General features: G+C 42.4%; 1 protein-coding gene across 3 annotated transcripts in view; it reads left to right on the top strand.

The window, feature by feature from the left end:
* Nucleotides 1–2,187: 2,187 nt before the first annotated feature.
* ltbp3 (latent transforming growth factor beta binding protein 3) overlaps nucleotides 2,188–27,784 on the top strand; it is a 30,583-nt gene continuing 4,986 nt past the window's right edge. For 2 of the 3 annotated variants that reach the window (XM_034551097.1, XM_034551099.1), the window contains exons 1-25: nucleotides 2,188–2,313; nucleotides 2,569–2,860; nucleotides 14,766–15,032; nucleotides 15,160–15,323; nucleotides 15,421–15,526; nucleotides 18,255–18,341; nucleotides 18,526–18,642; nucleotides 18,764–18,919; nucleotides 19,774–19,881; nucleotides 19,988–20,001; nucleotides 20,082–20,151; nucleotides 20,390–20,467; nucleotides 21,316–21,444; nucleotides 22,322–22,453; nucleotides 22,547–22,675; nucleotides 22,806–22,925; nucleotides 23,654–23,776; nucleotides 23,930–24,052; nucleotides 24,238–24,357; nucleotides 24,793–24,921; nucleotides 25,220–25,390; nucleotides 26,157–26,237; nucleotides 26,477–26,605; nucleotides 26,736–26,873; nucleotides 26,972–27,112. In XM_034551097.1, coding sequence (XP_034406988.1) covers nucleotides 2,623–2,860; nucleotides 14,766–15,032; nucleotides 15,160–15,323; nucleotides 15,421–15,526; nucleotides 18,255–18,341; nucleotides 18,526–18,642; nucleotides 18,764–18,919; nucleotides 19,774–19,881; nucleotides 19,988–20,001; nucleotides 20,082–20,151; nucleotides 20,390–20,467; nucleotides 21,316–21,444; nucleotides 22,322–22,453; nucleotides 22,547–22,675; nucleotides 22,806–22,925; nucleotides 23,654–23,776; nucleotides 23,930–24,052; nucleotides 24,238–24,357; nucleotides 24,793–24,921; nucleotides 25,220–25,390; nucleotides 26,157–26,237; nucleotides 26,477–26,605; nucleotides 26,736–26,873; nucleotides 26,972–27,112 — 3,070 coding nt within the window. In that variant the 5' untranslated portion in view covers nucleotides 2,188–2,313; nucleotides 2,569–2,622. The remainder of the gene's footprint in view (nucleotides 2,314–2,568; nucleotides 2,861–14,765; nucleotides 15,033–15,159; nucleotides 15,324–15,420; nucleotides 15,527–18,254; nucleotides 18,342–18,525; nucleotides 18,643–18,763; nucleotides 18,920–19,773; nucleotides 19,882–19,987; nucleotides 20,002–20,081; nucleotides 20,152–20,389; nucleotides 20,468–21,315; nucleotides 21,445–22,321; nucleotides 22,454–22,546; nucleotides 22,676–22,805; nucleotides 22,926–23,653; nucleotides 23,777–23,929; nucleotides 24,053–24,237; nucleotides 24,358–24,792; nucleotides 24,922–25,219; nucleotides 25,391–26,156; nucleotides 26,238–26,476; nucleotides 26,606–26,735; nucleotides 26,874–26,971; nucleotides 27,113–27,784) is intronic. The other variant, XM_034551098.1, reaches the window with a different exon arrangement.

Genomic DNA, 27,784 nt, shown 5'->3' with positions numbered 1-27,784 from the left:
AAAGCTGCTTAAAGTTGATAATCTGATCGGAGTAAACCAAACCAACGTTTGTTAAGCTAACTGAGCCGGTGGGTGTTTTGGGTGACCTACATTTGGGTGATCAAAACGTGGAGACTCGCTTGGAAGGATGCACATTGGTTTCAACAAACGACATCAAGATTGAGCTGCACGGAAACGGTATTTCCCTGATCGCATTAGTGGAAGTGAAACAATAACTTGGTGAGGCACCTCTCTGGTTGGAGAGAGAAAGCTGCATCCAAACCAGTCACAACCAGTTATTCTAATGCCATCAGAAAGGGGAAAGGAAAGTCACTATGATGTACTTCTACTCTTCTAAATATACCTTATCTATACCGCTGTTATTTCACAGTGACAGTTAGTAGTTACTTTGCAGATTGAGATAAAAAAAATACTGGCGCTACGTGTTAATGCATCTGTAATAATCCAGTTATATAATCTATAGTACCATAACACTGACAGCGTGTAGCATAATGAGGGCTTTTATTCTTACTGTCGACACTTTAAGTACATTTATTCACTTCTAATCAAGTGCAATTTGAATGCAAGAGTTTTGCTCATACTGGAGTACTTTTTACATTGTGGCTTTGATACTTTTTCTTTAGTAAAAGCTTTTTTTAATCTTTAGGTTGTGTAATACATCTGTTTATTTCTCTTTCATGATTGTCATTATTATCTCCTGTCACAAAGGTTTCAGTTCTCAGAAGGGAAGTAAATATCTAGTATCTTATCTTGGGGTGGTTTATGCATGAGCTGCAATGTTATTTGCATCGTGTGTGTGCGGGTGTGTGTGTGTGTGAGAATATGTGCGTGTTTCTTGGCAGCCGATGATGCAGTGATGGCGAGTACCAGAAGTAGCGAGCAATGTGAGAGCGGCTTGTGAACTCTCTTCGAGCCCATGCAGTCATTTCCTCAGCGACGGAAGGTAAACACTCACTTTTTGGAGCGGAAGTGACTCAACTCCCTCTTTCTCTCTTTACCTCTTTCTCACTTTCACAGCTTTCCCATGCGTCTCAAAACACTGGCCGCCTCCCGGGATCAGCTGTGTAACTTCATATTTTCAACAGTTGCGTGCGGTCCATCGGCATGCTGACCTTTCCCAGGCGTAAGAGTCGCAGTTAAACATCACACTGGACGACATGAGGCTGGGGCTTCTGCTCAGTGCATTGCTTTTTTTAAACTTTATTTCATGACATTACAATTCATTTTCTACTCATCATCCCCATTACTAACTACACACAGGAAGCTCATGATGGATTTTAACCAACTTCCACATGTAGTATTGACCTATCACAAAGTAAATATACATAAATAAATAAAGCATTTGAGCATGTGTCCATCATCAGGAAAACTCCGGTCTTGGATTTGACATGTTGAAAAGAACAATGCCTCTCCTTTTTGTGTTTGCATGTTCGAGTTTCCCATTTGCGATAGATAAACCGACCTGTGAACTCAACTCCACATGTAACACACATCTGTAAAGCTGTTGTGCAGATGTCACATACTTTTCTCTCAGAAGGGGATAAGCTAAACGTTAGGAATAGTTAAACTATCATGAGACAAAAAGCAGATGTCCACCTGGTTGCATCCCTGCAGGTGGAATAACACTGACCTCAGCATGACCCCGATGACCCATTGCAGAAAAACGACTATTTCCGACTAAAACTTGCAAGACTTAAAAAAAAAAAAAAAAGTAATATAGTTAATGGATTTTAAGTGTCAACACCGGGCTGAACAAAAGAAAAATACATGACATTTTTTAAGAAATTCTGAAATATTGCAGAATTGAGTCAAAGGTGTTGCGGATTTATAACCGTCCATAAGCGCAGTCCCATGCTCGTTTTAATACGTTTTACACATCAGAACCTAACCAAACACAGGTGTATACAGCAATGCATCAGGACATGTCGGTGTGTTTCTATTCTCCCGAGTGACACGCACAGCTGTGCGGCTATGATTTGCAGAGTGGGGGTCTGCGCGGAGGAAAGGAGACGAGAAATAACCAACAAGGAAACCACTTTCAGCTTTGCTCCTGCGCCGCCTGGCTGGCCCGCAGCCAGCTTTCTCCAGAGAGGGCTGGCTCACCCCTTCTCCTCTCCTCCCTTCTTTCTCTCCCAAACCCACATACGCACTCTCTCCACCTCTCCAGAGCAGCGGGCGAGAAGAAGAAGAAGAAGGAGGAAGAGCGACGAAAAGCGACGGCAAACTTTAAAAAAAAAACTAATTAAAAAATAGGACAACGGGAAACTTCTTAAAAGATGTCAAACGTGTCGGCTTTCCAGACGGATCACTTGGGTACGACAGGGAAGTAATTATCTTTTTTCTTCTTCTTCTTCCTCCTTCTTTATTTCCTTAAGGAGAAAACGGGAGGGAGGACGCACTTTTTCTTCCTTTTTTTTTTTTCTTCCCTTTTTTAAAATTATTTTTTCCTCCTCCTTTTACGAGACGTCAAACATCTCCCTCGGTGAACTAAAGCACGCGCGTTTGAGCCGCAGCTGAGCCCCCACCACCCCCTCCCCCCCCACACTCTCCCCACCCCACCCCTCTTAGGCTGGTGATCTTAATGCCCCCGGGTCTCTGTGGAGGGCAGCGAAGGATGCCACGATGCCCATTCTGATCTCCCATCTGCTCGTCATCTGGCTGAGCGTGCACAGGCTGGTGTGGTGCACGGAGCGCTCCTCCACACGGGAGCGCTTCAAGGTGGTCATCGCGCCGCTCATCTGCAAGCGGATCTGCCTGAAGGGCCGCTGCCGGGATACCTGCGAGCAAGGCAACAACACCACGCTGATCGCGGAGAACGGCCAGGCGGCCGACACGCTCATCGGACAGGGCTTCAGGGTCGGTCAGTGGAACGGCGACGTTTATTATTTATTTATTTATTTATTTACGAGGGTTATTATTATGCCGTTGCGATTAACCAATAGTGCTGCTCTGACCTCTGGGGTTTATGGGTTCTCCCGTTGGAGATGTGAGGGGGAGGCCCTTTGCTCATAAATGGACTTTTCTTTTTATGAACGCATCTGTAAATGCCATATAGATAATTCGACTATAACACGATCGCCGCGAATCGGTATTTCAGGCAATAAAAGTGCCAATTACTTGCACGAAACTCCATAAAATGCTTTAAATGGGCCTAGTGTGTAGCCTAATGTTATTACAAGGCAATGGTGGGGAAAAGCATTAAAATCAACGACTTGATTAAGGTAAACGTGTCAATTGATGCTCCATTTAAGTGAAAAGTCCTGCAATCAAAGTCTTACTTCAGTAAAGAACAATACAGCAGCAGAAACACATGCTCAATTATCAAAAATGAAAGTATTCACAATGCAGATTGACCTCTTTCAGGGTTTTTCAGTATTCAAAAGTTACGCTGGTGTTGCTTAGAATAGGTTCTTAGAACTGTAACAATGGATCATATTTAATGATCTTACCTTATGTTTAAAAGTCTAGGTACATTTTTTTCAGATCGGTTAAGGGTAGTTGAGTTCAAAAGTGCCAACTGTACCTCCTTTGTGTATTGGATTAAAATTAAAATAATCAGTAAAAGTAAAAATACTGTCTCATAAAATGTACTAGAGTACAGCACATGGAAATTATAACCAATTCATTCAGGCCCTTTATTCCCTTAAAAGGGTCTATCTTATTTAGCCTACATCTATTTGACACCAGCTACTCATATCCACCAAGAGCACATGTCAATAAGATGAGTACTCTGCTCCGCAAATAAATAGGTGGCTAAGACGAGGTAAGCTGGGTTCAGCCTCCACTGCATTGCTGGAAAATGTTTGCTTTAATTACTGAGGCATGGCTCATTAAATATAGCATATAAATGTACTCCTAAGATCTGTACTCCAGTGTATGGTTGGCATGAGTGGAGCCTTTCTACACTATATCAGATCAGCTGTGGTGAGACGTGGAGCCTCGCAGTCTACATCAGTGTCCAGCCCAGAACTGCAATTCAGTGATTCTCGTGTCTCTTTCTCACTCGGTGTCGTGAATAAGATGCTGAACGAGAACATTACACATTGGTTGATCGGCTGGGTTGTTGAGCTGTGATAAAAAACTTAAAAAATACGAAGAGCTTTAACTTCTCAGTGACCTGTGGTGGACAGGGATGTCATTTCTCTCTTTGAATGAAAAACATTTTAAATTATAAATCACTCCTAAACACCTGAAACCCCACGTTAAGCTGTAGCACATGCCTAAAATAAAAAAAATGATGGATAACAGCTGTACGTCAGAGCCAGCATGATGTGGGGAAACAGCTTCATATTTCCGTCGACTTCACATTGGCACCAGAACCATCTTCCTTTCTCCTATCTTTTGCAAGAAATAAAACACCATTATCAAAACCCCCATCCGCCTCACTTCAAAAACCTTCTAAATTCTAAATTGGTCCAGCGTTGCCCACCTTCTCCGGATGCTCACACACGTTTGGATTTTAAAGGAGAATCTGAGATGCAGTAGCACTGAATGAAAAACGGCCATATATTCATCAAAACAGAGATGCGCTGTAGTTGATCATACAGATGTAGCCTTTCCAATTGTTGTCATTAGTGTGCCCATGTGGAAGTAAGTAGACAAGTTGGATTTAATCAAGGTCAAGTGAATCCATGGCAGTTTGCTTCCTCTTTGACACCTTGCTGTGCTGTAGAGTCAGAGTGGGCTCGGCCACCGGTTCCTCCTCCTCTCCCCACGATTTCTTTGTGGTGCGTCATGTTTCGGAGCCTCAGTGCGAGACATTTTAGATTCCTGGGATACCTAATGCTGCTTCACATTTAGTCTGGATAGTGAAGCTCTGCAGTCATCGGCCACCTGGGTTTTACAGGCAAAGTATCCGAAAAGATCTGTGCACGAGTTGTTTTTTTTGCAGCAGGGGATAGAAGGTTCACCTTGCAGAGGAGACGTGTGTTGTTCAGTGTGTGAGGGCTGGAATGTGGTGCGCACAAGTGGAAATTTCTCTCTCCCGTGCTAAAACGGCTGTGGCTGTAGCAGCAACAATATGAAGACTTTTCCATAATGGAGTTGTCGTGACGTTGGCGCAGCATGGCCCAATCTGAGTAAACCTTTCCTCAAAAGAAATCAGTGTGTGGAAGTGCAGGAATACGCTCAACGAGTGTGCTCAAGGCAAAGTTATTGTCTGAATTTGGTGGATAAGCTAAAGTGGTCATCTGGGATTTTGGCCAATAGATGACACAATTTTCTGGCAATTACATTGAAAGTAATAGAAAAGATAAAGTTTCTGAAAGGAAATAAAAAAAAAAAAGACCGAAAGCCAGGTGATTAGAAACAGGAGACATCTGTGTAGAATGCTAAACATCTGGTCCAAAAACATGTATTTTAAATGCTAACAGCATGTTTACAGGATCAGAAATAAATCTTAAGTTTCAGTTGAATGAATGATCGCTCAGAGTTCAACAGCTGTGGAGCAAAGTGGAGAGCATGTCAGTGTTGGCAGAGGTTTGTGTTGACATTGTTGACTCTTTTTGATCAGCTCACCCAAAAAAAACCAAAGCATTCTATTTACAGTGATATGAAACCGTGAAGCACACACAAAGCAAAAAACATGCCGCACATGAGAAGAAATCCCCTGGACGACAGGCAGCTCGTCCAGAGACCTTCTGCATAGACAGTCAGAGATGATAGAACATATGTTGCGGTCAAGTAAGTAGCAGTTGAACCGAGTACTGGTCTATTTAATATACAGTGTACAGCATAGTGTCCCATCTATGTAATCATTATTTCACACGTGTTTCTCTGAGCCCGAGTGTACACAAGTATACTTCATGAACCCTCTCATTAACAAGTCAACACTTCCATACATACTGTATGTTTGCAGGGAATTCACATCAATGGATCCATATTTCCCCGTACACGTCCTGAAAGACTCCCTGTTGGCAGATTCTTGGATTCCACATCGTATCTACTGCATGCAGGTCATTATCGGGCTGCGCGGTGCTGCAGACATTGTTATTGTTTATGTCAGTAGAACAACAACGAGTGCATCTTGAGGCATGCGAGAGTGGTTGCAAATTTGTAAACACCATAAATCTGTGCGTGCTCATGCCATTGCGTATCATCTTTTGCATCTCTATGGAACCTGAACTTTTTTTTTTTTTATCAGCAGATGTCTCTATAATCGTCTCCATGTGTTTGGCTGACAAAATGTCCATCGGCCAAGTTATTCAAAAAAAAAAAGAAATCCTCAGCACTTAAAAAGCTTCATGCAAATTGCAGGACCGGGTGAAGAAGAGAAGGTGACAGGATGCTTTCCTTCTTCTCCTTGGAGACGAGGCGTTACTGTGTATGCATCTATCTCACACTTGTGTCCACTTGTGAAAGGAAGACTTATATTTCAAAGATATCCTTTCAAAATAAGGTGGACACAAAAAAAAAGTCAGTATTTGACCACATGCCTCAGTTGTGTGTTTTAGTCCAAATGTGTCCGTACCGTTGCTTGCACAGAGACATCCCATCTATCAGCCGCACTGACAGTAGCTGCTCGGCTCCCAGACGGCCCTCTGAGTCTCGTCTCTCTCTTCTGCATCTCCGCACCATCCTCTCTCTACCAGGGCTCCAGACTATCAGGCTACTACTTTTCTGGAATAACTAAAGGCACAGGGGCCTCGTGTTGCACAGGAAGGGGTCTTATCCTGTGGCTCGGCTTCTCTCCCCTAAAATGGGCATTATGAGAAGTGGATCTGGTTATTTCAGGATTTCCCACGTGGTTCTTAATTTAGAGTAAAGTGACAGTAGTAGCCCTGTGGTTTGTTTGGGTTTTCTCTTGGCATGGGTCAGAGGTCCATGGGAGCCGTAAAATGAAGACAAGTCCGACAAATACAGTAGACACAGCCGGTTCAGCTTTCTCTCCATTTGGGAGGTGAGGTTATTTTACCCTTCAAAGCCCTCTGCTCCGCCCCACACACACTCCTTTCTCTGGTGCCAGACCCAGGAGAAGGCGGTCCAACACGGGCAACCAAAAAACTGCAGCACTCTGTATTTACGCCACAGGTTGGACTGAAATCAGAGGCGAAGCGGGGCATGGCCTGTGTGCTCAACGCCTCTTATACACAAATATTTGTGTGGGAGGCTCATGCACACTGTTTCCTTTTAATGATATCACATTGATCATGTCCATTTGTAAGCTGATGATTACCTCTTTACAAGGGTGTGTTTTCATATTTATGGCCCACATTCTGTCACCTCTCCCTGTCTATTCCCTGTTGGGGAATTAACACACAAGGTTATTTGGGGTCTGCGGGTCTCATTAACCTTTTACCACGGGACACTGTCACTAAGTAGACTGTAAAAGCTATGAAAGGTGACATGAATATGAAAATGTATTAGACTGTATTTTCTTCAATAGATTAGACTTATCTTTTCGGTCATTTTCAAAAAGAAGGCCCAGTTGTAGGAATAATCCAGGTACTGTTCACAGGAGAGTCTACAAGTAAAACCTTAAAAACTCTGCAGTCTCACCACAACTCTATTTCAGAGAGAAAATCCACGTGATCTGAGCAGAAGTTTCCTGTGAAATCAGACTCCTCCATGTCATCACTTTCTGTTGAAAAAAAGAAAGAAAAAAGAAGTCAATTCTGCCGGGCAGTTTGAAAATAACAAAAACATTGCATTAAATGGAGTTCTGAAAACAAAGCAGCAATTAGATGGGTTTTTTTTTTAACGCCACAAGGGAACAGTGTGTATATTTGCCTGTGTGTATTTGGTGCTCATGAGCAGTGTACTAAACCCAGCTCAGACAAACAGCCTTCTTTGCCATCTTTAACACTCTCCTCCCATTTGCTTAGCGAGGGGGAGAAACGGAGCAGCTATTTAAAGCCGCGCAGAGGAATGCGAGCGCTAGGGACTGCACCCACATCGCACAGGACCCTGGAGCTGAGGCGATTAGCCAGGGTAAACAGAACAGCGCGGCCTCTGCTAGCGCTGCCTGCCGCCACGGCCTGACACTGTGCAGCCTGCAGACATTACCTGCCACGCGCTCCAGTGCCGAATGCTGAGGATCCTGCGGGGCAGGTATCTGACATAATCTCAGCAGAGCACTGTCAGCACTCCTCTACCTGCCCGCCCTCCGGTCTCCATAGCTTCTAGACGGTCATTATATGACATCATCCCTATTTATGCCAAGATCCTCTCTGACACTCTGGCTCTCTTTCCGCACACTGCCAGTGGGGAGTGACAGGGTAACGTTGGACCCGTGCCCACCCAAGAGCTATGTGAACTAAAGTCCCGTTGGGATTTAGATTTGAATAATTGCAGACCTCCTTGCTCCGATACGATCTTCCATTTCTCAGGAGTCTGCTCATCCTCTTGTTTCTGTTGAGGTCAACAAACTGTAGTTTTAGTCGTACTCTTGAGAGGTAATGAATACCTTTGGTGACAATGGTCGACACTGGCAAAGGGCAGCACCATTATTTGGAGAGAGGCCGCTCGGAGTCTCTGGGAGTTGTCGCAGAGCAGAGAGTTGTGCAGGGGGAGGAGGAATGCCTACGCAGGTTGGTGTTTGTTTCAAAAGCCAGTGATTATGTCATTTACCCCCATAGTCTGGCTCAGCTGTAGGAGGCTGACCAACATCATGCGTCGCTCTTTCTCACTCTGTGTGGTATGTGGTCGCACAGTGCCAGTCGATGGTAGGCGTACTTTGGGATGTGGTTTCCTGCTTTTGAGCTGATGGTAAAGGGAAGCACGTCTTTTGATGGTCGCCATTCTTTTTTTAAACTGTGGCAACTGTGTGTTTACAGTTTATTGGATGAATGTTGTTTAGTCATGGTTCTCTCAAGTCATTAGAGATGTCGTTGGTTAGTAGCAATATACTTTATCGAACAATACTCGTGGAAATACTTTGTAAATCTATATTCAATGGGCAATGATATTTAATGGAATGTGTGAAATGTCAAAGGGTCTGCGAACAGAGTGTTTTCCCTTTTTCCCGGTTAGTTGCTATGGTACGGAACTTGTTCCATGACTTCCGGCCTGTCCCCTCTCTTTCTGTCTCAGCTGTTTGCCTCCAGGTAGTTTTTGGTCTCTAGCTAACAAAGGTCATTGTTACAATACCATTTGTTGTTGTAGTCCTTGTTGTTGTGTGGTATGCAGCTTAAGCTTGCTCATTGTTTTGGTATTCCAGGCTGGACATTGACAGTGTAATTGAGCCTGACTGCTTCTGTGCCCCGTACTATCCCACCATAGCGAGCCAATTTCAGCAAACGCACTTAGAAAAGCTGCGTTTATGTCACATGGCCAGCAAAAAGAGGCAGAAGGCTGAAACCCTAAAAATCAATGTTGAAAACATTCGAGCAACGAGCCCACTTAAGATGCAGATATTATTGGTGAAAACCAAACAGAAGCTTAGTGAATATTGGACTTCAGCCCAAAACTAGATGCCCATATACACTGAGTCATTTGTGTATGTGCAATGTTCTCCAATAATGTACCTATAACCGACAAGCTGGAAGTAATATCAGGGATTTGTTTCCTTGGTGTCCCATAGTTGTTAAAAAGATTACTTCAAGCAACTTAAAATAAAAGAGAAGAAGGTTACTAAGTAGAATGCTATCTTTTTTTTGTTGAGGATGACTTATTATGTGCTGGCGGATACAATAAAAAGTTTCAAGAGATAAACTATGTTAAACTAAGTAAATAGATTTGGAAGTATTATATAAAACTATATTTCTTTCTACATTTTAGTTCATCAATGTGAGTTGTAGTGTGCTTCATGCTTCGAAGTTACATTATAACAATAAGAAAACTCCACAGGACTCATCATGGTAATGCATTTTGACAAAAAAGTCTTGTCATCTAATATTAAATCTGGGATTGAATCATTGTGAAAGTGACTCAGTGGGCATCATCACGGATTTGGTGTGTTTCTCTATTCAATCCATCAGCATATGGCAGTGTTCAAAGAGAGGGACAGATCATGCCTTTGCAACATCTGTGAGAGATGATGTCTGCAGTAGCTTTTGAGCCGTGGTTTGTGGGGCTCTAATTTGTTGTTTTTTTGTGCTGGGAGGGTGCGGCTGCGGCTGAGAGGACGCCACGGAGGGAGGGGGCTGAAGATGCGTCATCTCCAGACAGACAGGAGTGAGTGGGTGGGTGGTCACAGGGCACTCAGAGGGCAACATTTACTCTCTTTGTCAGTTTCACATATACAGTACATACATCTGCAGACTAGTAAACTTTTCCCTCCACCAGTTATTACCTGTAATTTGGTAAAAGTATGAAAAATGTGGGTCCCAGTCTGTCATTATATGTTTTCATGTACATACATGGTGTATTGTTGGTCTATATGCTTGCTTATTTGGCAGTTGAGTAATGCACAGTATTATTTTCTTTAAAGGAAAAAAGTAGTGTCTGGATATAATGCTAATCCCACTTAAACATCACATTATTTTCTGGATTTTACATCAGATCTTTTGTTTGATTCCATCACTTTCCCAAATATATAATATACAGTATATGACACAATAACTCCCCTCTGCGATGTCATCTGTCTTTCTCCTCACAAAGTGAATCAGGAGATTATGAAGAAGGAGCTCTCACTTCTATGTCTCATGAAACACCACAACGTTTGTCTCGTTTTTCACTTTAGTTTGCTCTTTTACTTGGAGTGAGCGCTGCATGGGAAAATGATAGGCTTCATGGATGTTTTGGAACGTACCTGCGAGCTGACGTTGAATATTACATGAAGTTTCAGAGAGCCACGAAGGATTAAGTCAACATTGAATGTTCTCTTATGATGACGGATTCCATATATGGTCAAACACATTTAATGGCTGTACAGTGCGTCTTCATTCAAATCCTTAAGTTACAGTTATTGAATCACTATTTTCTTTATGCTGATCTAAATTCCATACAAGATGAGTCATCTTTGACTGGCATGCTGGATTGTTCTTGACTCCATTTTCTTTGGAAAATAAGTATTCAAAATCACATAACTCCCCACCATTCAGCCTGTTCATGTCTCGCAATCATCCAGAACAAATAACTGTGCATTCGATTTTTAATAACACACCACCTCTAGTCTGAGGAATGTGTTAGATCCATAATGACAAAGGCGTGCCTCAGAACAGAGGACGTCTGGGACAATAAGCTAACTGACGAGGAGAGTCGATAAGTGATTTTGGATCTTGGATCATAAATCCTGCTAATCACTCTGAGGTGATGATTTAGAGGGAAATTCCACTGGAAAGTAAAATCCTTATTATAATCTCAGCTTTTTTTTCTCCAGAATGTCACCCGACCGCTGAGGCTCTCCAGGAGACAGTATGCGGCCTCCACTTATTAGCTCTCACACACACGGACGAACACACCCATTCACATATAAGGTCTGCAGAAAACTTTAGCCAGTGCATCCATCGCCTGTGTGGCTGGAGTTTAAACGAAGGAGGCAGATGTGAAGGAGAACAGCCACCGTGCGTTATCATAACATACAAATGATTCAGTCCTCCTGGAGCGCTGAAGAAAAAACAGACACGAGACGGCTCATTTGAACACAATCCAATAATGAGAATACTACTGGCATGAGGTAGTAATACCAGCGCTTTGAAAAGATTTAAGGGGCAGATATGTTTTATTTGCTGTTCTATGATGGCTGTGTGTGCAGATTGAAAACATGCTGGTTTGCAACAAGTAACATGTTCTATAAAAGCGTACTTTATTGAATTATTGTCTGTCTGTGAAGCAGCTTGCAGGAACAGTCAGAGAATCTTTGATATTTGATCGTTCAATTCTGGGTTTATAGTGAAAATAGAGACTTTATAAAGAATGTTACAAAGTGCACACCAAAAATATCCTCCCAACATCAATTACCCCTAAAACTGGAGTTCTCTTTTGTCCTTCATATCAAAACTAGAACGATTGTACAATTTATGTATGCAGTGAAGTGCACACTTTTCTTTGTTGTGTGTTTCCTGTCGACAATTGAAATAGATGAAACCAAGACCACCGAAATTACAGCTATGAGCCTCAAGTTACATACAGATGATTCAGGTTTCAATCTTGTACAGATTTAAAATTTGGAAAAAAGAGAGCAAGGGTATCAAATCAGTGCTCACAGATTCTGATTTGAGGTATCAGAATCAGGATCTGTGCTGGCACTTTGCAAACAGAGATATATTAGCCAAAATGTGGAATACGATTCCCCTTCCCAGCCAGACGAGGCCTCAGCCCAGACTTTCCCTACGATATGTCGTGTCTCCGGTTTCTGTGGGTTTAGATTGTGTAATCACGTTGGGAAAGCGGTCCTTTTCCTGTCTTTGGGTGTCTGCAATCCTAATTTTCAACCCCTGTATCTTTCCCAGTTTCCTCTCATTCTAAATCCAGAACTGAGAAGAAATCTGAGCCATGGAAAGTGGAGCTCTGAAGTAGAGTTTTCTGTTTCCCACAGTCTGTGCTGCTCACCTCCTTTTTTTCCTGCCATGCCTGAGCCTTCCAGCTCTATTCTGCATGTTGCTGCCTGCTCTCAGTCATCGTAGTTACAGACCACTGTCACATGCTGTGTGGTAGAGGAAGGCTGCTTCTGAAGTATCCATCTTGCTTCAGATTTAAAATGTTACTACACATAGGTGTTTCATTGAGGTCCTTTAATTTTTCTGCCAGACTTTCACTCTGTGAGGATGTCCCTGCTGTGTTTAAAGTGATCTAGTCCCCCAATTACGCCACAGTCTCCCAGACTCCCTGGCAGTTCACCTCTAATTACATCCATGTGTGCACACTTGGCTCGACAGCAGAAAGAGGCCTCTTCTGTCGTCTTTTCTGGTTACCTCTCCTCTTTTCTCTTCTCGTCTCCTCTTTTCGCCTCAATTCTCCTTTCGTGTCCTATAGTCCTCTTCCCTCTTGCCACCTCTCGTCTTCTCTTCTCTCATCTCGTCTTCTCTCGTCTCCTCTCATCTCGCCACATCTCCGCTTGTCTACTTTTTTCTTCTCTTGTGTCCTCTTGTCTCCTCCCCTCTTGCCACCTCTCGTCTTCTCTTCTCTCATCTCGTCTTCTCTCGCCTCCTCTCATCTCGCCACATCTCAGCTTGTTTACTTTTTTCTTCTCTTGTGTCCTCTTGTCTCCTCCCCTCTTGCCACCTCTCGTCTTCTCTCGCCTCCTCTCATCTCGCCACATCTCAGCTTGTTTACTTTTTTCTTCTCTTGTGTCCTCTTGTCTCCTCCCCTCTTGCCACCTCTTGTCTTCTCTTCTCTAACAGGTCTAACAGTCTTCATCAACTCATGTCAGTAAACTGTACAGAACACGTTTGGCCAAGTCTGTCTGTGATGCATTATATTGAGGGAACAACAGGAGTATGCTAAACATTATTTACTAATTGTTCATTGTTGAGAAGATCGTTTTTTTCTTTAGTTGCGAAATTGAAATGTACAGAGAAATATCTGATACTTGTCAGGGTAGAGTATTGATAGTAATGGTAGTTTTTGTTGTAATACTTGCTAGTAGTTGTTGCATTTAAAGCAATGGAAGCAGAAGTGACGTTGTATTTAATGATACATGTTGCTTTTGTGTAAAATGAGGGATGATCATAATGAGTTTATGTGAGAGAGATGATGGACGTAAACAAAGGCAGTAGTGTTAAGCAAGTACTTGAGGAGGAGGAATGTTGCTGTGCACTGAGAGACAACAAGTATACACTGTGTGTATTTGACAAGCAGGTTAAAATTCACAATATGTTATAATTCCCCTACCAGCAGTAATTAACATGGAATATCTTAGTTGTTTAATCTGTACAAAAAGGGTCAAAAAACATTCATGGTCTTCAGTGGGAAACATCTCTTGCCCGGCAACTGCTTGATTAATTACCTAAATTCTTGCATACTAATTTACTAATGATCGACTAAACGATACAATGTTTGAATATCAATCTGGTATTTATTGATTTTCTGAGATACATGGCTGTTTGTTTGTATCATTATGGCTGATAGGAAAATATACTTCTACATATTAAACATGCATTCAAAGTAAGGCCTTTTTGGTCGTGATACTAAAGCTCAGGGATGTTGGCCCAGGTGTCCTCACCAGCCTGAGCATGTGTAAGCATTGCTGAGATGAGGTGGCCTTCCTGACTGCACTTTCACTAGTATTACTTCATAAGTGGTCATAGTAGTACTGCATTGCTTGTGTTTTCTCTCACATCTCTCCCTGTAATCGTCATTTCCTCTTTCTCTCGTTCCTCAGATTGTGCTATTGTGGGGAATGTAAAAAACAAATGGCCTTAACATAAACACAATGGGAGACCTAATAAAACTGCAGTGAATACTGTATATGCCATGAATCTTTCTCCAGCCTGAAGCTTTCCCATAGATTTCCAGATCTTTCCCACATGTCAGAATAAAGCTGTTGAGCAGATCAATGACTTTACCTGCTTTCCTTCTCACTGGCTTGAGGGACCTGTTAGTCCGTCAAGCTGCAGTGACTTTTACCGCGGTTGCAGCTCAAAGTGAATATTTCACGTGGCTGTGCTCAGGCCACAAACCTTTTCTGTCTGTCTGCCATATTTATGTGACGTTACACTAAACCATCAGGCTCAGTCCGTCTCTGCGGTGAATGGATTCAAAATGAACAATCCCCGTCCTTTTTAGTTTTTTTATAAATGTGCTGATGTTGCTCTTGTGTGTGTGTGTGTGTGTGTGTGCTTCTCCTCATCCTCTCATCCGATGTGATTCATAGCTATGAACTGTTGACCCTCGGCCCGTCTCGGTATGACAACTCTCTCCCCCCTTGTCCCCTCTCTCTGCAGTTGTATGTCCCCTGACGTGCATGAATGGAGGAGTATGCAGCTCGAGGAAGCACTGCCTGTGCCTGCCTGGCTTCACCGGTCGGCTCTGCCAGTTTCCTCTCCATCAGACGCAGCAAGCTCAGGCAGCGCGAGGCAACAAGCAGCCTGTGTACCCCATATCTTTGAAGCCAGAAGGCCATAAAATAGTGGAGCAATTAAGCATAGGGCGAACACAGTTCACGCAAACGCACTCTGTTCTCACCTTACCCATGTCCCACTCATCTGAAGGTATCTATAATTCACTACGGTTAACCCCAGAGCTTTTGCGTCCGTCCGTTGGTTTTGATTGATGTGGTAAATATACACTTGTGATGGATTCTGTTCCTCTGATGTTTTACTTGTCTTTATTTTCCAGTACAGTTTAATGTACGTGTTCACCACACGCCAGACACCTCTGTAGTCATTCAACCGCTCGACCAATCAGATGTCAAGCCTCCTCACAAGACGGGGCCACGAACGATCCCTTCCAGGCACAAACCAAAGGGGCGCTGCTTCCAGGAGACCACACCCAAGCAAGCTGTGAGTTGACACACAATGCCGCAGTGATGGACAACCCCCGAAAGCTTTTGTTCTGTCGTATGCACTGATAACATTTCTCTGCCGCGTCTCGCTTCAGTGCAACAGCACCCCGCTTCCTGTACTGACCAATCAGGAGGACTGCTGCGGCAGCGTGGGGAATTCATGGGGACAAAACAAGTGTTATCAGTGCCCCAAACTACCAAGTGAGTTGCAGTGTGTTTCATATGCCTCTTCGGCTTCGAACTCTCATCTTAATTCATTTTCAAGCTGCTCTAATTCACTTTTTTTCAGCACTGTAGATGCCATCCTCTCGTTGTTTACGCTTTAATCTAGTTTTTTTATTCAGGTGTGATTTCTTTCCTGAAGTAGTTTTTGTTAGATTTTTATGCGATCTAGATCTTTTTTCGGGGGAACACATTATTGTTTACTGAGCCAAAAATGCCAAGCATCCCCTGCAATTTATCCCCTCCCAATTTATGAAATGATGGCCCTGGATTAAGACAATCACTTCATACCTCAATAAAAAGATGTGTTTGAATGGCTACATGAAGGTTAGGGGTGAGGTGAGCTAGGGAGTGTGTGAACGGTTGGGATAAAATTATGGGAATTACACACAGACAGTGAGGCAGAAAAAGAGAATGTGGAAAATAACCCTCTACTTAAGCATGTTCCTATGGGCCTGCCCAGTGCGGGACTGTCATCACATTGCTGGAGATTGAATTTCAAGAAAATCTTGGCTACTCACGTTTTTCCACTCTGCTATTATTCCGTGTCTCAGTTCTGACTCAGACAATGTGGCCTTTGACAAAACCTGATACTCTGTGCGTCTGGTTAGTCTTTAGACAACTGGATGGCTGCCCGGAGTGCTGTCTGTTTTGTTACATTCATATCCATTTATAATCTCCTCAATCTTTTTTTTGTTTATTTTTTATGAAGATGGCAAAAGTGCGATGTGATTGTTCCCCTCTTTTCATTGTGCTTTCTAAAATGTTTGTGTGAGTGCAGTCATCCCGCAGCTCTCTCATAAAATTGCCGACATGTTTTTTACTCCCTCGTGGAGAGAGGAACATTCTTCTGTGTTAAAGGTGCAAGGCTCATTCAGGGTAAGAATAAGAACAAGAATAATACTTTTGTTAAACCTCATGAAAGACCTTTCTTCATCAAAGACCTCATTAAAAAAAAAAAGGTCATTAGAAAAGGACAAGAAAGAAGAAAAGAAAATCATAGTTTGTCCTAAAGTCAGGCCAAAATATGAAAGGAGTAGTTTGACATTTTGGGAAACCCGTGTCTTCTGGGCGGAGAGTTAGAGGAGAACATTGATACCACATTTGTACATCAATGTTCTCACTTAACTCTCGGCCAGCAAGTGAACAAATGTACTTCTCAAAATGTCAAACTTTTTTCTTCTCAAAGCTACAGTGGCTTCTACACTGTAACGCCGTCATTGCCAACAAATACAACTGCCTCCTATAATGTGCGTGTAGTGAAGCTTAGTATGCTGCTATTTTTAGACCAATATTAATACACATATTAAAGAAATAATTTGGAATTATGGGACGAAGTTACTTTCTTTCTTGCCAGAAATCAAAACGTGTTGTTTATACTCATCTGTTTGCAAATAGATTGAACGAAGGAGATGCAGCCTGTTAATCAGTCAATTTTAGAGGCACCGAATGGGGAGTGGCATAAACATTCATTCTGTCACACTCTTTCCTGGTGATGCAGTCGGTGGTTCACATGAACACTGATGTGAGTAGTTATGTGACGAAGTTAAACCAAGTGAGAGAGGTTCAAACCCTGCTTCCCTTTTACACCTGTGTGCACCTGTCCAATGGCTGCGTAAAGTGAGTGGTGTTAAATTGTTTGCTGCAGAATGTTGCAACAATTGTCGGTTGTACCTCCAATGCAGTTCATTCAGCAAAACTCCATCTGGGAGCTTAAAGATAAGCTAAACATCCTGTAAAGTTTCCTGACATTGTTAGACCTGAAACAAGTTGGTGTTTCACTTTCCACAGGCTGAATACTTAGTGTGAAAATCTTCTTCTATTCTACTTCTACTATAACTGTTTTTTTTATTATTGTCTTAATGTTTTATCCCTAGGGACAAAACATTGAAGGGATGAACAAATAGGAAGATTATCCGCCCTCTCCCTTCAAATATCAGGAGAAAAACTCTTCTTCATACAGTCATCCGTTTATACAAATACATAATGTTTCAAAAAGTATATAAAGATAAAAATGTTTAACTGAACATAATTATGGTGTCACGTGCTGCAGTCGAGGGAGAGTTGCCATATCAGTTAAAACTACTTGCTTTCCCTGTCATCTCATATCGGATTGTCTACACATATAAAGTACTAGAGCAGTGATTCATGAAAACACATAAGGTTGCCAAATCATTTTGCAAAAATGTACTAATGTGCTAAAAAGTGCTAAGGCCTAATGTGAATTGGATTACGATGGTTCTAGTTCTAGTGGACGTATGGTAGTTTATGAAAATTGCATATGCGGATTAGGTGCCTTTTATCTCAAATCATTCGTATTTTTATAAAACAGAAAACAATGAAATGAAGTTGATAGGAACAAATGAATGGACAAAGTCATTAGAAAATAGAATGATAGAATAAAGCTCCTGTGAGATGGGACAGAAAGGAAACTTCTGGGAGCTGTGGTTTCCCCAGTTGGTATGATGAGGGTGAAGCTCCTCAGGGTCCAGGTCCTGCCAGTAAACAAAGGCTTGGACACTAACTGCCCCGTAACAGTTGTGGAACACCAGTAGAGCCCGCTTTAGGTTTGCAGTACTCCAACTATTTTTAAAGTAAATTAAAGAGTTGAGTTTTTACTGTGTTATCCACACCTTCTCATTGCAGAAGCACTATTTCACTCCGGATTGTCTCACCTTTCCCTCTGCGCTGTCTTCTGCTCCCTCAGATGCATCAGTCAAGCATACCATTGTGGAAGACTACGGCTCTACCTGTCCGCAAGGCTATAAGAGATTCAACAGCACTCACTGTCAAGGTAACACAAGCAGGATTCAGCTTGTAAGTAGTACAGAGCTCAGTTTGGGAGTTGGTTCAGTTCTCATGTACCTTTTTAAGAGCTACAGTTTCCATGTGATTATGCCCCGGGATAACCTTCTGAGACTTTAACAGTGTATCAAAATAACCTTTTCATTTTTACACACCAATTTCCGACCTCGAAGATATCAACGAGTGCTCCATGCAGGGCGTCTGTCAGAGCGGAGACTGTCTGAATACACTGGGCAGCTTCAAATGTTCCTGCAAGGCCGGAATGGTGTTGGACAGGAATCGATGTGTTGGTGAGTTCGATGCCTGTGTGGGTTTTCTCTATCCTCTGCCTTTAAAATAACCACTTACATCACATTATATTCAATTCTACGAGGGAATTCACAAATGCAACCTCACTATCTCCTCTGTCAGAGTCTCCAGCTGAGCATGCTCAGTGCTTCCTGATCGCGTCCGAGGTCCGCGGCTGCCAGCATGCGCTGCCCACCCACCTCACCCAGGAGATGTGCTGCTGCACGGTGGGCAAAGCCTGGGGCCGCAGCTGTGAACGATGTCCTCAGGTGGGCACAGGTGAGTGGACGGAGACACAGAGAAGCCGCTATCAGGCCGAGAACATGTCTTAATGGTTGTTAATAACTTAAATGTTCATCAAACGCAAGTTGCCGTTCGTGGTATGTGGGACATTGTCTGCCTGCGCATCTGCACGTAAACTAGAACACAATTACTGGAAAACTTACAACAGAACATCAAACTCTCATCACAGGTTTCATTCTTCCCCGCATAAATTTATGTGTGAATGTAGATTTGTTGCTCTTAGGGCTTTGAAATCTCAGGTTTGAGATATTACTCTTAATGTTACAAAGCTTGTATCCTGTTATGTTGCTTATGATGTTTCTGTATTTATAATGAATATGCACTGATTTGGAGCACTCTCGAGATACAGTGCGTTTGTCTACAAACTGAATAACATAGTGGAAGTGATTGGATATCATACATTGTTTATTTATCTGGCCGGTGAGAGCCATGGCCAGAGGGTGTTATGATTTCAGGCAAATTTGGCACAACGGTCCACTTGGTCTCAAGGATGAACCGATTAGAATTGGTGGTCAAAGGTCACTGTGACCTCATAACTCAATAATTCTCATGTTAATTACGACAATTTCACACAAATGTCTAGTAGGATAACATGATGAAGTGATGACATTTGAGGGCTGACACGGATGTAAACTGCAACGTTACAAGTTGGTGGAAGCATACAACCACAAGGCAGTAACTCTGTCGCCTTGGATTCCAGGAAGTAATCAGTGCTGCTTGCACATTTCAAAAGAGCAATTCAGCAATAAGCTATTTCAACAAATCTGAGACACTAAAAAAGTCAAGTGAAGTCACACTAAAATCTTCTCCTCTCTCCATGTGACGCTCAGTGGCCTTCAGTAAGATCTGCCCCGCTGGGAAAGGATACTTTCTCCAAAATATAAGAGAGACCGTGGCCTTCCCTCCCATCATCTTCCCCCGCAAGCCCGACAAGGAGGGTGAGTCCTCGAACACCATTCACACCACTCACTATTGTACTGTTGTGCTTTGCACGGTTCATGTCAATTGACAGTTGTAAAACCTCACTGTCTCTTTTCCTTTCAGAACCAAAGTGGCCGGTAAGACATTGTTACTACTTTTAATGATCAATTAAATAAGATTGTTGCTGAGGTGAAGTCAGACTATTTCTTTCTATCAGCAGAGGCCTCCAGAGACGACGACTCCTGCGCAACACTCTCCCACCAGCACCAGCAGTCCTCGCGTGCCTGGTAAACTTACACCTAACCCCAGTTTCATACTCTTTAACTCCACTGATGGAACATGTTGAAATAGCCGGATCCAATGTATTCGCTATTGATACTTAATGTACTTTGGCTGTCACAATGAGGAGAAGGTTTCTACAACAACGGCTGGCGTAGAGAAATGTGTGTCGAAGACAAAAATATCAGCATGTCGTGTTTCCTCCTAAAGTCGGTCTGCTTCATCTTTCCTCTGTTGGATCCACAGTTGTTAAACCCACCCCTCCAACAATCATCAAAATGACCCCAGGCAATGACCCCTTCGAAACACAGACTAAAGTCTTGCGTGAGTTCCTGCAAACTGACTCAAACATCTCTTCTTCAACCTTATAGAGAGTTTATTATTTATTTTTTTAATTTGTTCATGCTTTATGCACCTCAAACTGGAAAACCCAGCTCTCCACATTCCCCAGTAAGAGAAGATATTGTGGTGAGCTTTGGGTCCATCAGTCACAAATAACATGTTGACTTTCTCAATGTAGTAACATGTATTTATGACAGCATGCAAACAAGTTATTTAGACCCAGAGGCAATTCCCATTGATAGCAATACATTCTAAGATCTTGTCATATGCATGCTTGTTTAATGCTGAAGTGACAGTTTTGGACACTTTGCATGTTGTGTGCATCCAACCAAGAAGCATGAACCGGCCATAAGGCTATGTTCACACTCTTTGTGTTTTATGGAATCAGGTATTGCCATTACTACATTTTATCTTGGGCTGGGCAATATATCAATATTATATCACTATTGTGATATGATGCTAGATATCGTCTTAGATTGTGGATATCGTAATCCTGATTTTAAAGACTGCATTGCAGTAAAGTGATGTCATTTACTAGCCTTTTCAAGCAGTTCTATTGGTCTTGCCCACATTATCATTATATCCACAATATTGATAATTGTTAATGAAAAATGTCATTGTGTAAATATTTGATAAAATCATCAATCATCAACAATATCGAGGTCTTTCCATAAAGAGAGAAAAAAACATTCCTAAAGATCTGTTGGATATCTTTGAGATGCACTCTCACACACACACACACACACACACACACACACACACACACACACACAAATGCATCTATATACATATGCATGTATATAAATGATGCTTTTGTTCCCTTCTTGAAGCGGAGACGGATGAATGCAGGCTAAGCAGGAATCTTTGTGGTCACGGAGAGTGTGTGAACAGCATGAATGGCCACATCTGTTACTGTCACCCTGGTTACCATCTCAACCCGCAGAGGAACATCTGTGAGGGTAAGAGCGATTGGTAGACACAGTGGCCACAGGTCCATTTACCTTTGAAATTCTAACTGGAAAGATAATTGCAGCTGTTAATGGTTTGCAATATTAATAATAATATTTATTTAATTACATTCATTCAATATTTACGGTCAGCATTTGGCTTCCACAATTGGGTGCTAATGAAATATGTTAATAAGTTGCATCATGGGAAATGCAGGATCCAGAGCGAGGCACGTACGAGGGACTACAATTCAGGATGAAATGTCATCTGGCGCTTTGATTTGTATGGATTTGGATTGTGAAGAAACACACATTTTGCACTTTTGAGATATGTTTTATTTATTTGGGCTTACTAAGTAAAATGTAGACAAGTCATAAAAGAAATCTTAAAAGACACAACGCATTTTCCTAAAACAGTGAATCCAGTTGCTCTCACAACTTTAATTGGACTGGTTAAAAATAATGACGCTACATCTAAAAATCCCTCCAAGATGTCGCCAGAAATAGAGTTTTTATGCCTCCACGTTGGCGACAGCCGAGTCCAGACATGATGTGTCAAGAACGCCTCGAGGGAATTTCCTCTAATTTGTGACAAACGTCCACGTGGACTTGAGGGTGAACCGACTACATTTTGGTGCTCCAAGGCGTTAAAAGCTCACGGCCTACTCTTTCTCGTAAAATTCAGAGAATTGCTTCAAATTTGGCAGAAACTGAAATTCTATTGTTATGCTTTTTGTAATTTATGTTGACAGTTAAGGTACAATGTTGGGACAGCTTGTGGAATCAGAGCAGCGTCTCCTCTCATCTTTATGACCCTCGGTGGTGAGTCTGTAATACTCACCACTGTTTTCTTTATGTGTCGTCATTGTTCTTCTCTGCTGTTGTTCAGATAATAATGAATGTGACTCAGAACCGTGCGGCCACGGCAGAGGCCTCTGCGTCAACATAGAAGGAGGTTACAAATGTCATTGTCGTCAGGGCTATAAACACATGGTGCAGTATGGGAGACTCAAGTGTCTAGGTAAGTTAGTGATTTCCACGTCACAGTGTTTTCTTTCTTCTTTTCTAGAAGTCGTGAGATCCTGCATTGGCTATAACCTTTTCTGTTTTGCAGACGTGGATGAGTGCTCCAAGCAGGACATCTGTGGCGTCGGAGGCCAGTGTGTGAACCTGCCCGGCTCTTATAAATGTGAATGTCACAGTGGCTTCAGGAGCAAGTCACACCGCCACCCAGCCTGTGAAGGTACAAAGACACTGATTATGATGACAGAATGGATATTAGAGCACCGGCTCTGTTATTATGCCTGTGTCTGTGTTGATGAATACTTTTACTTCAAAGATGTGTATGTGACGCGTCTTCTCAATTATTCCAGACATAAATGAGTGTTTGAACCCCGAGACGTGTCCCAATGAGCAATGTGAGAACACGTCCGGCTCATACGAGTGTGTTCCTTGCTTGCCTGGTCACGAGGCCCGCAGCGGCACCTGCTATGGTGAGTGCAACCCGGCCGTACTGCAAAAGGGTTTCAGGCCACTGCCACATTGAGGGCATTGTTATAAACTTAAAAAATAAATCAATAAATAAAATTCCTTAAAGTGTTACGTCATGATACATATTACACATCACATGTTGCTTATTGGAATAATGCTAAGCAACATAATCTGTCCTCCATTTCTTCAATGGTTTCAATCTTATTTTATTGTATTATGATTAATGTCAAAGCAGTTTTTAAGGCCACTGTTATGTGCACCACACTCCACAGATATACACCAGACATAAAGTAGTAGTATTGCAATCATGTAAAAATATATTCGTTCCATCCATCCATCCGGGATCGGGTTGCAGTGGCAGCAGGCCCAGCATGCTGACCCAGACTTCCCTCTCACCCGCAACATTTTCCAGCTCCTTCTGGGGGATCCCGAGGCGTTCCCAGGCCAGCTGGGGGATATAATCCTGGCTTCTGGGTCATCCCCGGGGTCTCCTACCAGTTTTATTAGTATATTAGTTCCACTATCAGCCAAACTATGGGAAATACCATGGAAATTATGTAATATATTCAATGTTGTGAAATACTGTGTAGTAAGTCCTTGTCAAAACCAACCATTCAGATCAGGTAAATAATATGCAGTTGTTTTTTTAGAAAGAGTCCAAATAAAAATCCTTGCTTCAAACATTTCATTTGTAATGGACCTTTTTTCTGTCTCCCACGTATTCCACCAGATATTAATGAGTGTCAGAAGCCTGGCATCTGTCCTAACGGGCGCTGTGAGAACCTCCCTGGTACTTACCGCTGTCTGTGCAACGAGGGCTTCCTCCCGTCTTCGGACAGCAAAGGTTGCAGTGGTGAGTAATGCTTACCTAACCTTTACATGACACTACCTAGACTAAGTTGCTTATTATGCAGTTGAGTGACTTAGGCCATTTGTCGCTGAAGGTGTAATGACAAATTCGTACTCATTAAGTTGTGTTCCGCATGCAATTCCTTCTCCCAAACAGACATTGATGAGTGTGAGGATGTCAGGCTGTGTGCTTATGGCCACTGCATCAACACAGAAGGCTCCTTCCAGTGCCAGTGCTACCCGGGATACCAGCGCACACAGGAAGGCAGCCACTGTGAAGGCATGGATCCTCTAATTATTATTTTAAAGTGTCCACCTGGAATTCACAATATGCAATAATGTATCACCTGAAACTAATCAGCACTGGATTGTCCAAATATAGGTTCACTGAGTTTGACCGGTTTATGTAATCCTGCTCACCGCATGCTTCACATTCCAACATTATTTTTGTTTCCTTCCCTCCAGATATCAACGAGTGTGAGAGACCATCAAACTGTCAGAGGGGCCGCTGCATCAACAGTATGGGCTCATACCACTGTGACTGCCAGACGGGCTACACACTGGTCGGGGGCAGGAGATGCCAAGGTCAGTCTCTTCAGGGCTTTATCAGAAAACCGACTGCTGTCTGTCATGTTGCTGGTAACCAGTAACTCTTGTGCGGGTGATGGTAAGCTAAGTAGTTGTGTAACTCTTTTTGTTATGTATTTTATATCCTTATCTTTACGTTATGAATGATCATTATTTTGTGCCATTACCGACGGGTTTAATTTAAACATCTCACACAAGGCAATGCATTGCATTGTGGGTAAAAAGTATTTTACATGCTCTGGAACACTGCATTCCCAGGTATAAAAAAATGTCTGAACAAATATATGAGTGAGCAAAAGTGTTCTTATTTACTCTGAGATTAATAGCAACGCAAAAAAAAAGGGGAACAAAATCTATTTTTTTGCAATTAAGATTGTTTGGGTTAAAACAAATTCTCGATCAGCATCACATGTGATTTTTTTTTCCTTTCAGACATAGACGAATGTGCCGCAGACAGAAGTCTCTGCCAGCCCTTCGGCTCTTGTGAGAACAGACCGGGCTCGTATGTGTGTGTCTGCAATCACGGTTTTGTCCTCTCAGAGGACAAACACAGCTGTGAGGGTAAGCCTGCTCTGGTTGCTTCTGCTTTATTGTAGATTCACATTTATCCCCGAGCTTAAACCAGGCTCAACATTTGATCCCTGCTTGTCCCAAACCCAAAACACATCGGTTCAAACCAATCTGAGGGCCCGAAGGCCAAACAATTATAATTATTGGCAATTCGTTACCAAATCCTATATTCTATACGAACCAAGACACAAACTTAGCATACATTAAAAGCAAGGCCAGCTTGGTTCAGTCCAGTCACTGGATGTGCGCACCAAAACCTTCAAAACCATCACCATGTTTGCTCCCGCAGCAGTTCGAGTGATGACGGACGAGAAGAAGGAATGCTACTTGAACCTCGATGACACTGTGTTCTGCGACAGCGTCCTGGCCACCAACGTCACCAAGCAGGAGTGCTGCTGCTCCATTGGGGTGGGGTGGGGAGATCACTGTGAGATCTATCCCTGTCCGGTCTCCCACTCAGGTACATTTACATTACGGGGCAGGGTGCGTAATGCAGGAAAAACACATTCAATTAAAGACTTGGTTAAACTAACAAGGATTCATTTTTAAACAGGATTAAATCGTGTTTTAACTTTAAATCATCACCAAACTTGAAAAATATCTTAATAATCAGTTTAGTTTGTACTAGAAACCTAGATTAAATTAAATTCTGTTACATCTCAAATTTGAGCCAGTATTAACTTTAAGCGTTCACTTGAGGAGGTTTAACTTTTAAACTTATGAGATGGATTACATAGATATAATCAAGTTCATCAAAGAAAGTGAAGGGGCAAACTCGACCCAGTTTTGTTTTATGATGATGATGCTGCTGCTGAATTTCTCACAAGATAATGGTAAGTAAAAGCTGTTATGGAGCAGAACAGATCAACAGGCAGTCTTTTTTATCCCGACTGCTGTTATCTGTGTTTTATCTTCTACTTTTTGGCCATAATGTTCTATTAATCCTGCCAACAAAACTTTCTCATAGGAAGCAATATTAGAGCTTTTCTACCGAGCCACCGTGAGTGACGTTAAGAGAGGAGTATAGTTTTTAATTTAGTTTGGGTTAGCAAGCATCTCCTGGTTTTACTGAACTGTGATGAGAACTAATCTTAGATTCAATTGATCCTTTTTGGTGCAGCTGATTTGTGAGTCTGTAGTGTGTTTAATGGTGAACGGCCTGTTATATTCTGTATCTACAGTATATCTTACTCTTTATTAAACTATGCCTGGTTCTCCCCACCCAGCCGAGTTTCACTTCCTGTGTCCAAACGGACAAGGCCTCTACTATGATGAAGGACTTCTGTACAGCCTGCCTGTCTACCACGGTAGATATTACACAACTTGAATCACATTATTAATATACAGCAGGGCCACGCTGTGATAAGATTTTCTTTATATGTATATATATATATATATATATATATATATATATATATATATATATATATATATATATATATATAAATATATCCAACTTTAATACCTTTGTACTTTGTATCAAATAAGTTGTCAGTCTTCATTACATTAAACAACTTTATGGGGACTTTTCGTTTCTTGTCTGCAGATATCGACGAGTGTTTTTTGTTTGCTGATGAAATCTGCAAGAAGGGTCGCTGTGAGAACACGCAGCCGGGCTACGAGTGCTACTGTCAACAGGGCTTCTACTATGACGGCAATCTTCTCGAGTGCATCGGTGAGTGCTTCCATACGCACCGTGAAATGACACCTGGAAAAAAACATTTTTAAATGCTGTAAAAACATAGTTTTGTCGTTTCTTCTTAACAGACACATGTTGCTTTTTTTGCTTGCATTGTCTCCGTCAGATGTCAACGAATGCCACGACGAGTCCCTGTGCACTAATGGTCGCTGCGTCAACACCGAAGGGTCCTTTTACTGCAACTGTAACCGGCCCTGGACTCCAGACTCCAACAACAAGAAGTGTGTGATCGCAACGGTAGCAGGTGAGCGAGAAAGTGTCATCTCCCAATGACCCTGACAACTTACGGTGCACTTATTATACAATGATCTGAAGCTTAGAGTAAACCTTTGTGCTCCACAGATGTGAACGAGTGTGAGGACCCAGCCAACTGTGGGCACGGCCACTGTGTGGACACGCCAGGGTCGTACTACTGCATCTGCTCTCCGCCCTGGACCCTGGCCATCGACCGCAACAGTTGTGTGACTCCTGAGGAGCAGGCCGGTGAGTGCTGACCCTGTGCAGGTGGGGGAGGGGTGGGGTGGGGGGGGTTAGGAAGCACAAAAAGGCAGTGGTGGGCAACAGCACGTTTATTCTGGGGAAAAAACATTACAATCATAGTTTTGCTGTCTGCGCTTGTGGGAGGCAGTGTGTGTGTGTGTGTGTGTGTGTGAGACAAAACAGATTTCCGTGACATGTTGAACAACGAAGGTGAGGGACTAGGCTTGAGGCGTCATTTTACTAAACAGAAGCGAGAATAGGCATTCGACTTTCTCATGTTTTTGAAGTGTTTTCGTCATGTTTAAATGTCTAAAGAGGGTTTTTGAGATCTTACTTTATTACTTAAATTACAGAGCAACAACAGTGGAAGTCCATGCAGGGCAGCAAACTCAGGACGATGATAGAAGAAGCATTATAGAGTCATCCTGAGCGGAACCACCTACAAATAAAATAACTTGTCAAACCAATTAACATGCATTTTAAATCAAGGACCATGTTACGGATAGTAAACGGACAAATACACACACAGGATATGTATATCCATTCATATAGTGTTGATAATAATACATTTAGACTGTAAACTATAACACAATGTGTTGTTTACATAGCTCAGTGCTCATATTTGTTTTAGCTATAATAAACATAAAAAGATGAAATGATATAGTGGTGTTGAAA

This window comes from Cyclopterus lumpus, chromosome 14 (assembly GCF_009769545.1).
Source record: "Cyclopterus lumpus isolate fCycLum1 chromosome 14, fCycLum1.pri, whole genome shotgun sequence".
Classification (NCBI taxonomy): Eukaryota; Metazoa; Chordata; class Actinopteri; order Perciformes; family Cyclopteridae; genus Cyclopterus; species Cyclopterus lumpus.
Note: the sequence above shows the minus strand (reverse complement) of the source record. Positions and strands in the feature narration are given on the sequence as shown.